Source organism: Giraffa tippelskirchi, chromosome 2 (genome assembly GCF_054371585.1).
Source record: "Giraffa tippelskirchi isolate mGirTip1 chromosome 2, T2T-mGirTip1v1.2.pri, whole genome shotgun sequence".
Classification (NCBI taxonomy): domain Eukaryota; kingdom Metazoa; phylum Chordata; class Mammalia; order Artiodactyla; family Giraffidae; genus Giraffa; species Giraffa tippelskirchi.
This window is the reverse complement of record NC_137276.1, coordinates 94,030,979-94,043,036: the sequence shown is the minus strand read 5'-3', so window position 1 is coordinate 94,043,036 and position 12,058 is coordinate 94,030,979. Positions and strand designations below refer to the sequence as shown.

The 12,058-nt window shown below is 41.5% G+C and overlaps 1 protein-coding gene across 1 annotated transcript in view; it reads left to right on the top strand.

The window, feature by feature from the left end:
- Window positions 1–12,058, top strand: part of CLSTN2 (calsyntenin 2) — a 704,297-nt gene that overhangs the window by 259,187 nt on the left and 433,052 nt on the right. Inside the window, exon 2 of the mRNA XM_081573999.1 lies at window positions 1,519–1,641. Within this exon, the coding sequence (XP_081430125.1) occupies window positions 1,519–1,641 (123 nt within the window). The remainder of the gene's footprint in view (window positions 1–1,518; window positions 1,642–12,058) is intronic.

The window sequence follows — 12,058 nt, the reverse complement described above, 5'->3', positions numbered from 1 at the left end:
GAGATACTGAGTGGCCAATGGACTTGCAGGGGATCAGCCCTCAAGTGACTAAGCCAGGGCTGAAACCCAGCAACTATGACTCTAGATTCTGTTGTCTGCCACTGAGCCGAGTGGCACGTGAATCTGAAGCATTGGGTGAGCTCTTGGCATATCTTTTGTACACATTTCTAATGAATAGGCCCCTGGGTTTAATTAAAGGAAAAAAAGATTAATTATTTTTCCCAACAATTGCAAATTATTTACATTTCATTTGTGTTGATGGCTAATAAAAGAGCAGAGGAGCATGGGGACAGCCCAGAGTGGCTGTAATTCTTCCAGAGTCCATAATGAAGCGCTGGTTTGAATGCCAATGTGTGAGCATGGATGAGCCCGCTGACACATTAAGACCTGTTCTAGGCAGAGGGGCTCTCTTCCCTGGGCTTGACTCAGTCTTCAGAAATAGGTTTCAGGGATTTATTGTCTCACAGTGCTAGGCCAAAAGTCTGAAATCAGATTGTCAGCAGGACCGTGCTTGTTCTGAAAGTCTCCCTTGTAGCTTTCGGTAGTTCCTCGGGTGTGGAAGCACAGCTTCAGTCTTCATATGGTGATCTCCCTGTGTGTATGTCTGTCCCTCTCTGTGTGCAGATTTCCCCCTTTCATAAGGACACCAATCATTTTGGATTAGAGCCCACCCTAATAACCTCATTTTACTTGATTATCTCTATATAAAGACCCTATCTTCAAGTAAGGTCACATTCCAAGGTACTGGAGGTTAAGAATACAATGTTTTGGGAGGATATACCTCAACTACTAACATATTTTAAATGTATTAATTGTATATTATATAGTGTATCATTCAGCTGGTCAAATTATTGAAGAGCAACTTCAAATGCTAGGTGATTTAGATAATTTAGATAGACTCAATCTTTCATTGATCAGAAAATATTCAAATGTGTGCTATATTTTCACACATATTTTGGTACTTATCCATATATATGTATATAAAGTTCAGTGATAACTCCTAATGATGGATCAGATAAGGTCAAGGTAAAAAATCCCAGTACACAGTTGTAATCTGCTATTTTGTTGATTGATAAACAAGCTTTAACTCTGAAACATCTATGAATAGATAGTAGCACTTGAGAAATAAAGCTTTGGGTCAATTATTTACAATATCTATACTAAGCATCTGCATGCTTCCCTGGTGGCTCAGACGGTAAAGAATCTGCCGGCAATGTGGGAGATCCAGGTTTGATCCCTGGGTTGGAAAGATCCCCTGGGAAGAAAATGGTAACACACTCCATATTCTTGCCTGGAGAATTCCATGGACAGAGGAGCCTGGCAGGCTACAGTCCGTGGGTTGGATAGTCACAAAGAGTTGAACGTGACTGAGTGACTAACACATATACACACACATGCTAGGCATCTAGAAATAGAAATAATGGGATTTTAGCAAATTCATAATATTATTATGGATTAGTTATTCAAATGATGATATTAAAAGTCAGTTTTTGTTTTATTGTTTCCATTGTTTTCCAGTGAACAAGCACAAGCCATGGATTGAGACTTCATATCACGGAGTCATAACAGAGAACAACGACACAGTCATTCTGGACCCACCATTGGTCGCCCTGGATAAAGATGCACCGGTTCCTTTTGCAGGTGAGATGATGGCTTAGCATGGTTGGGCTCCACTCACTTGAGACATGTGTCGAGAAACCTCCACGAAGATTTTTTTGCTGTTGTCACTACCTGTGCCTTTCACAGATGAGTTTGTGCTTTCAAAGCTGGGCGTTTCTTCTGATTCCTGGTGTAAATTCTGTACCTCCTTATGGTTTCTCTCCTTGGTGTTGCCTCCAATGCAAGACCCTTATATCTTCTTCTTCTGAGAGATGGTGTATGATATATTGCTGAAGAGGTCCCTGGAGTTGGAAAAGTTGGGCCATCAAGGTCCATAGGGGAATTTTCTCTCTAGAAAGATGACTCATACACATGAGAAGATGTGTGACCCACTGTCCCCACTATTCATGATCATGGGCAGTTGAAGACTTGTAACTTGGTGGATTGACAAGAGAAAAAGGAAAGAAAAAAGTATCAAGAGTTATTTGTTAAGGGTCATGTCCTTGAGCTTCAAAATGGGTGTCCCATTTGGAGAAGGAATCTGGAGGTGGGGCATTTTGTCCTTGCAGCTTGTAGCTAAAGTGTCATCTCAGTGTCATCAAGATGACCACTACTTCCTCCTCTAACCTCCTGCAAGGGCCAAGTCCCCAGAAGGGTGTGTAAAGAAGATGGCTATGTTTCATGTTTCCATAGATTTTGGCAAAGAAAAGGGGATGAGTGATGGCAGGGGTAGGAGGGGTTGGACAAAGAATTTCTGAAAAGGCCTACATCATGAGTGATATTGTTAACATTTTATAACTGTCAGGAGGAAGACAGGAAATTTAATGAAGGTTTTCAAGATTTCTGGAAGATTGCTTTATGATAGATGGGTGCCAACCTGAGGTTTTCACCATGATGAAGTCTATTTTTTCTGACAGTTTGTCTGTTACTTTATGAGCTACTTGGGCAGAAAAAATTGGCTCTTTCACATTTCTAAGAGATAAGCTTTGTGAAGGCCTTTTTTTTCATTACAGAACATTTTATAAAGTAAGGAATGAGGGGTGAGTAGAATAGGGAAATGCAGCCTTATGTGAAGATAAAGCCATAAGCATTCTTGCAGAGCATGGGGGAGACTCTCAGAAGAAGGCTTCATCTTTATTTTATGCAGGATGATAGCCACAAAGAGTACCTAACTGTGACTTCCATAGTGTTTAGAGTTGGGGCATTTCCATATATTTTCCAGCCATTCTCAGAGGTCCCAACTCAACCAAATGCCACTTGGCAGTGTAAATCCCAAACTGTCTTTTCCACAAAAGATGAAATGTCTTCCCCAGACCTTCTTTGCCAGCCCTGGGAATATTCCAACTCATCACCTTCTTGGACATAACTAAACTATATTGGGGTTAATCAGCCATTCTCACCAAACCTCTGGAAACAAACACTAGCAAAATTGTTTGGGATTTGGGCATGTTTGAACTGGCATGTGATGTGTGCTTTAAAAAATGAAATAGAGACAACATTTAGAAGTTGAGATATTTTGCATAAAACTGCAGGATTCTGGTTTATCTTGATGAGTCAGATCTGAAGTATCTGAAGTACTGAGTCGTGGCTTCCCTGGTTAGACAGAGTATGTACAGGTCCTTTATTCATCTTTCCATTCAAGTGTGTGAACCCTGTTTAAGACATAAGAGAGAAAACTAATGACTTATTAAATGAGAAGTATATGGATGCTGTTAAGTCACTGTAGTGTAGTGAGGCTTACACTTAAAAAGATGAAGGATGTGTCTGAGTATTCATTGTGTCTGCATCAGTGTAACCCTATTCTCATCCAGTAGTGAACTAGGAAACTGAGGTTGTTGATTAAGCTGTTCTACAGTAAAGTTATAGACTCTATAATGGAAAGACCAAAGTGGGAAAATTTTTTTTCAAGCAAATTTGGTATTGGGAAGTTTGGGTTTACAATGACTTACCTTCCTTGGTTGTTGACCTGAAGGACACTTAATCATTTCACCTAAAGATTAACCAAAGGATTTTCTTCAATTCTAAATCCATCAAATACTCTAAACTTGGAGTTGAATTCTAACCATTAAATGTGACCACAGGTTTCCTGACACTTCTTGAAAGTAAGGTTGGCTTCTAAGTGAAGCCCTGAGTAATCTCTCTGAAGACAATCCCTATACTCCTCTTGATATTTACAGCTGAATTAAAAAAAAAAAAATCTAGCTTAACACATCAAAAATATAATCTTCCAAGCTCTTAAGAGTAAAAAAATCAAGGTGCTTTTTAGAATGGTCAAAGCTATTTTTCTCAGTATTATTTATGATCGGCTCTAAGACAGGACACAGACACTAACCATCCATCTATGCTGCAGGCGTTTATTTTAAAACATTTATCTTAAAAAGAAAATGCTGAAGATTTATTTCAGATTCCTATCATTCTCATAAAATTGAAAAATTCGTATCTACCAGCTGCATCACTTCCCGAAGTCACCTGCAGCTCTCGGTGCCCCTTCTCAGCTGCTCTGGTGTTGTGTGTCAGGTTTCCCACCCTCACCCCAGTGGTCTTTATTTCCACTTAGCCAGTGAGATGAGCTATAAGCTCACGGGGGGATGGTTCCAACCATGTCACTTTTGCTCTGTCTTGCTTCTCTTGAGATGTCCCCCCTTTAAAAAAAGTTTTTTAATAGAAATTTCCTATGTAAGGTACCATTTATTTAAATAAAAATCATGATTGCATTTTGTGGATAAACACAAAGTCCAGGGATATAAAATAGCTTTTACTGTGTATCTCCTGATTATGACAATCATGTTTATTATAGAACATGTGAACATTTCTTACTCCCAGAGAGAGCCTCTGTAACATTATCACATATTTCCTTCCAGTCATTGTTCTACTTTGTTTTAATCTAAAAATTTTGATCACACTTCATATTCAATATTATTTTTCCTGCTAAACTAAGGAATATATACCATTTTATTAAGTACTCTTCTGTAACTCATTAAATGGCTGCATGATTTCTGACTCAATGAATATTCTATAGTTTACCATTATTTTATTTTTTCCAACTTTATTGAGATATAATTGACATATAACGTGTAAGTTTAAGGCATACAACATGTTGCCTTGATACAGTTACATGTTGCAAAATGATTACCCCCACATATTGTTAACTAACATCTCCATCATCTCACATAATTACCACTTATTTTTGTGGTGAGAATATTTAAGGTCTACTGTCTTAGCAATTTTCAAGTATATAATTCAGTATTGTTAACTTTAATCACCATACTGTGATCCATTAGATCCCCCAAGTTTATGACTGGAAGTTTGTACGCTTTGACGGGCATCTCCCTATTTCCTCACTCCCAAGCCCTTTTAACCACCATTCTGCTCTGTTTCTATGAGTTCAACTTTTTTAGTTTCCACATATAAGTGAGATCTCAGTATTTGTCATTCTGTCTGACTTATTTCACTGAGCGTTACTGCTCTCAAGGTCCATCCATATTGTCACAAATGGACAATGTCTTTCCTTCATGGCTGAATAATGTCTGTATATATTTCTTTATTCATTCATCCATTGACTGACAGGTAGTTTCTATATCTTGGCTATTGTGAATAATGTTGCAATGAACCTGGGAGTACAGATACCTCTTCAAGACTCTGAGTTCATTTCCTTAGGATATATAACCATAAGTGAGATTGCTAGATCATATGGTAGTTCAGGTTTTTAATTTTTTGAGGAACCTCCATACTGTTTTCTGTGATGGTTATACCAATTTACAGTCCCATCAACTGTACTTTAGGGGTTCTTTTTCTCCACATCCTCACCAGCACTCATTAACTCTTGTCTTCTTGATGATGGTCATTCTAACTGGTATGAGAGGATGGACAATTTGTCTATTTCTGGTCTTATTACAACATGTGTCTGCATTTCTGATTCTATCACTTGGATGGATTTCAGGATTAGAATTAATTGGTCAAATATTTTAAAGTTCTGAAACACATTAAATTGCTTTCCGGAAAAGTTGAATGCACTTGCAGTCACATTCACACAAATCTCTCATTCCCTGACCCTACATGCCTCATTCTAATGGTGTGGAATCTTATTTCATGGCAATAAGATGCAATCACCAATTACGTAGTCTCAGTCTTTTTTTTTTTTTTAATTGTTTATTTATTTGGCTGCTTCAGGCCTTAGTTGCAGCACATAGGATCTTTTGTTGTGGTATGTGTGATCTAGTTCCCTGACCAAGGTTCGAACCCAGGCCCCCTGCGTTGGGAGCATGAAGTCTTAGCAATTGGCCACCAGGGCAGTCCCAGTAGTCTCACTCTTTTCATTCGTTGAATAAATACATAAGCTTCCCAGGATTGTTGTGTTGGTTAAATTTAAAGAATGTTGCAATGATTCAAGTTATAGTAAAACTTTTGTTGATCTGAGTTTCCTTTTCATAATGCTTGTCTTCCTTTCATAGAGGAGATCACTAACTCATAGGGAGCCTGAGAAAATTGCTCAGTGTCCCAGAGTAGGCCAGCCATGGGGCTGGGAGTTGAGTGTGGGACTCTCATCCTTGCTGTGAGTTCCCTTTCCCTGTGATATTTCTGTTTGATCCCTGCCCCAGCTGATTAGCAGAGACACTCTCTCTCAGTCAATGAAACCTCTCTCAGACCTCAGTCAAGTCCATTAGTCCTGACTCAGTTCTCAACCTGGTGTCTAAGCTCAGCAGATCAACCTGGTGTCTAAGCTCAGTGGACACAATCTTAGAGAATCAGATACAGAAGAATCCTTGAGTCATAATGAAAATTCTGTCCACTGCACGGCAAAAAAAAATGATAATGAAAGCAAGCTGGGCACACCGTGAACTTAATAATTTCTGCATGAGCCCCACTGAGGCCTGTTAGGAAACTGTGGAGACTTTTAAATTTGAAGGGAATTAGATTGCCTTTCAGAGATAATAGAACTGCTCATTTGTCTACATTGGGCCAGTCTGGACTTGCCTTTTGTGAGGATAGGGCTGCAGAGAATGATCAGGCATAATTGGCTGGCTTCTCAGCCTGGGTGACTCTCTGAAGGCTGCCCAGAAAATTGCCTGGGATTTGATTTGGCCTGGTTTGATTAGCCGGTTATAGCAGAAGACACCTTTTCCTCCATATTTGTCTCTCTGGGTCCTCCTTGTTCTGCTCAGCATCTACCAATCTATCTCCCTCCTTGTCTTTGGACCCACCCAGGGCCCTTGTTCATGCTTTGGACTCCACAGCTGCCTGATGGCAGAGACCCTTCTTGGGGGTCTGTACAGCAGTGGTGTCTTATGATGATAAAGGAATCCTACTTGTGAACAGTCCCAGGCTCTGATCAGACACACATGGATTCACAGTTTGGCTCTGCCATTGACAAGATGTATGATCTCAGATAAGGAACTGAACTCCTCTGAGGGGTAACTTGTTTATATTTAATAAAATAGGGGTAAACACAGTACCTGGGGCTTCCCAGGTAGCTCATTGGTAAAGAATCTGCCTGCCAATGCAGGAGATGCAGGTTTGATCGCTGAGTTGGGAAGATGCCCTGGAGAAGGAAATGGCAACTCCTCCATTATTCTGGCCTGGGAAATCCCATGGACAGAGGAGCCTGGCGGGCTACAGTTCACTGGGTTACAAGAACCAGACACGTTTTAGTGACTGAATGACAACGAACATAGTACCTACTCCTGGGTTAATATGTGGATTAAATAAGATACTAATACCAAGTGCCAAGAGCACTAGCAGCCAAAGGATGCCCAGTGTATCATGGTTCCGATAATCCTAGCAATGGTAGTACTGAGAGTAATCAAGAGTAACAATACTTCTCACAATCATCAATAAGTTGTGTTTTATTCACTTTAGCTTGATTACAATGAGGTGATATAATCGGTGGTGCTGATATTAAGGAAAGAAGAAGAAAAGCAAGTTCAGGGATTTTTGGAAGGCTTGCTGTAGTCACCCACTTGTACCATCAAGCTATGCTGCCTGGATCGTCTGGTTATGTGGCAACCAGTTAACTAATGCTGGGGGAAAGCATTTATGAATTGTGTGGGACTCTGGAAATTTTAGTTGAAAAGTAATATTCTTGTGTTCTAACTATCATTTATCCCTGTGGAATAACCTATTAGTTGCGGACTGTGTACTCTTTTGTTATAAATGCACACGCGCACACACACACACACACACACACACAGGTGTGTGTGTGCAGGGTGCTCCATGCACAGAATTACATCCAAGCCTTTCACCAACCTTGTGGAACAAGTAGGTCAGCTATTATGATTTTGTTTTGCAAATAAGGGCATTGAGACTTGGAAAAATTAAGTAATTGCTCTAGGTTGCCAAGCTAAGCCCCGCCACTCAATTCCAGACCCTCAGACTCCAAGTCCTGCCTCCTTTCCCCTCTGCCAATTTTCCAGTGTGTGAGGCATATCTCACTGGCAGTACAAGATTCCCATGGTACCTGGACATACTGTTAAAGAAAGTTGAATTCCGTGTTAAGTCATTACCATTTAAGTTCTTTTTTGAATCTTTCTGAATCTATCAAGGAGAAAGGTGCAGTTGGGAGGATCAAAATGTCTTTAGCACCCTCAAGTACTTGCTAATCTGTCTTTTTTGACAAAGACAGAGCAAGCTCCATCCCATAGCACTCCACGGGCAACCATGTTGTGCTAGAATTTTAATAACATTCTGTTCTATTTTATTTAGATTATGCTCTATTTGAGGCACGTATTGCTGGCTTTTTACTTTTCTTTCTAAATACATTTGCTGAAGTTTTAAAGCCCCAATTTAAAGAAAAAGTATAAGTAAATAAGTATTTAGGTAGTTTATGGCAGCAGCAAAAACTGTGAAAGAAGTCTGGCTCAGTACCACATGGGATACTGTGGAACAGCCACATCTGGGCCTCACTGCCCCATCCAGCAACCTCAGGACTACCTGCACCGGACACAGCCATCTTCAGTTTGTCCCACCCCGCAACTCTCTGAGCTCTTGTCCAAGCAGTAGAGGGGCCATCTATGTCAGCCTCACTGTGGATGTGCCTTTGTGTTCCAAGTTGGTTGGTGTACGGGGTTATTCCTGAGGACCAGAGGCTGGTGTCCCATCCTGTTCTCTGAGCATCACTTGGTCTCAACCAGAGCTCAGTGCAGAGCAGGCCAGGCAGAGAATTGGGTTCCGACTTAGCTCTGAAATCTACAATGTGGGCTGTTGCCTTGGACCTCACAGAGTTGGAACCTAGCATAAACAGGAAACAGAAGAATATGGACCAGCATCTATGCATTCAAATACTGAACATCTTAGGCTTCCCTGGTAGCTCAGCTGGTAGAGAATCTGCCTGCTATGCAGGAGACCCCAGGTTGATTCCTGGGTCGGGAAGATCAGCTGGAGAAGGGATAGGCTACCCACTCCAGTATTCCTGGGCTTCCCTGGTGGCTCAGCTCGTAAAGAATCTGCCTGCAATGCAGGAGACCTGGGTTTGATCCCTGGGTTGGGAAGATCCCCTGGAGAAGGAGATAGTATTGGGCTTCCTTGGTGACTCAGATACTGAAGAATCTACCTGCAGTGTGGGAGACCCAGGTTCAATCCCTGGGTCGGGAAGATCCCCTGGAGAAGAGAATGGCTACCCATTCTAGTATTCTTGTCTGGAGAATCCAATAGACAGAGAAGCCTGACAGGCTGCAGGAATAACCTGAACAGACTTTTTGGCCAACCCAATACATGTGAATAAAATAAAAATAAAGAACAAAAGAAAAAGAATAAAAAAGAATAAAACAGTATACCCATACTTCTAAAACCCTGCCAGACTATTTTTATTCATGTCTAGATACATAGTTCTTATTCATCTGGAGTATATACGGTTCAGTCTTTGTGGTTTTTTTCTTTTCACTGAACATTTTCCAAGCAGATTGAAACATATTCAAAAATACTAACGTGTAGGCATAATTATATATAATATGACCATATCATGGTTTACTTCACCTTTCTACTATGTTTTGTATATTTGAGTTGTTTACACGATTTTTCCATTAAAAAAATAACACTGCCATGGGCAAGTTTGTTTAAAACACCTTTCTTATATAAACATAGGAGTCAGGATTTTATGTTTATGGTTTAGTTCATAGATTGTGACAAAAAAACAGATATGTTCTATTTTCAGTGACAGATTTGAGCTTGTGTTGTCAAATGTTTTTGCTGATATAATCTGTGATTGCCCAATTTCCAAGCAAATGGCAGGTTCAGATTAGACATAGACAGGGAAGTAAGGGCTAGACAGGAGTCCCATACCTGTCTGCAGCCTGTGGCGAGTCCTTGGTCCCATCTCCATAGTCCTCAGGCCTTCATCCCTATGGTGAATTCTCCCCCTCACTATAGTGATTATGATCTGAAAGTTTCCAGTTGTAGGTCAGCTGTGATTTGAGAACAATACAGGAGTTATTTGAAAGCTGAAAAAAAGTGAGGGTGCATCAACCAGTCAATAAACCAGAAGATCTGGTCAAGTTGATGCTGTGATCATGGGGGAGATGGGATGGGGGTGACTATGGAAAGGTTCATGTGTAGTCCCCAGAAGCAGAAAAGCTTATCAGACTGCATCTATGCTCCTGATTCTGCTGCTCCTGGAGGGGTTTGCCAGGCATACTGGGAGAAAGAAAGACCTGATGCATCCATCACTCTGGAGTTAAAGTGTTGTTTGTCTCTGCTCCTTGGTTCTCTTTGTTCTACCCACTTGGTAGTTGCCAGCTTTGACAGTGATTGATCCAGAATTGGGGGCATAATGGGGGTCCTTTCTTGGTCATCCCTTCACAGGTGCTGCATTCATTCCAGTTTTCTCCTTTCATGCATTTTCTGTCTCTCTTCTGTCTGCTGAGGGCTGAGCGCTTCAGGAGGCAGATCTTAGCTCCATAGGGGTGGACAGGGGCCATCATATCATCCTCAGATGCCAGGAGACTGGGATACGAAGCCCTCGCCTCACTGAGCTGAGAACACAGCACCCCTAGTGCCATACTTTGTAGGGTGAAGCCACTCAGCCCAAGGGAAACTAAGGAGCTTCCCTGGATTTCTGTTCCCCATGACTTTGGGGTCTTTGTCCTGAATTGTTTCTCTCAGTTGTGACAAAGCCTTCCACTTTTTTCTTCTTGTTAATTATTCTCTTTCTTTGTCCACCCTAAACTGAAGCTGTCTGTGTGTCCCCTGCCATGTGGCCTTTTGTGGTTATTGGTTTTAACTTGTTTCATGTTGCAGGCTATGTATCTGCTCAGCCTTGGTAAGTTTCAGATGGCCCATCTCATCTTAAAGATTCTACTGGTCAGTTTTCCTCTATCACACTCTGTGCTTAATCCTGGTATCCCAGGCCTCTCCACGGGAGCCTGGTTGGACTAGGTTCTTGGGCAGCAGCTGGAGACCCTATGATGTGGTCACACAAGCTCTCCTGGTGTTAGAGGGTCAAGGATAGCTGGAGGAGGAACTCGAGCCAGAATACAGGGGAAGGAGCATAGGAGCAAGGGGGTGGTCAGTCAAGGAGGAAGAAGGGGATGACAACAGGGACTGGACTTCATGGTCTGACTGGAAGTAGGAAACAATCTACCAGTGACCCTGACCTTCTAGATGAGAAAACTGGCGAGGTTGTGTTCCAGGTAAAACTAACACTTATGGGGGAACCAGTGGATACTGTGGGGTGTTCTCCATCAATAAGACTAAATAGTAAGGGACATTCAGGGAGAAAAACGATGCTGGCTTAGCTGGGGCTGCAAGTTTCCTAGGTTGTGGGACTTCTGTTGCCAAAACTGAGAAGGTCCTGATAAAATGGAGTGAGTTAGTCACCCCAATAGGAGGGAGGTGGAGTCCCAGGTTGGAAAACTTGCATGCTGGCCCTAGGAGAGATCTTGAGAAAAGCCCTTGGTTGTGAGAATTTCAAATTTCCTGGATTCTGAATTAATGACAATATACTAAAACAAGATGAAAAGTGAATAATGAAATCAGTAACAATAGCAGAGCTATTGCCATCCATATGGTAACTGTGCCAGTTAGAAACAGGTGCCCTTTCTTTCAGATAGACACTGTCCTGCACCAGAGCACATGACTTAGCAAGTAGAGGAAGGGGTGGATTTTAACCGTAAATTGTCCCCTTGATCATACATCCTCATATAGGAAATAGCTTGCACACAGCACTGAAAGTTAAGTAACATTTATTTATTTATTTTATGGGGAGGTTTTGGGTATTTTGAGTGGGTAGGGGACTGCATCGGGTCTTAGTTACAGCATGAGGGATCTTTCATTGCAGGGTGAAGACTCCTCTATAGTTGAGGCATGCAGGCTCAGTAGTAGTGGCAGGTTGTGGGCTTAGTTGCCCTTTGGCATGTGAGATCTTAGTTCCCCAATCAGGTATCAAACCCATGTCCCCTGCATTGGCAGGCAGATTCTTAACCACTGGACCACCAGGGAAGTCCCTTACCTAACACTTATTGAGCCCACA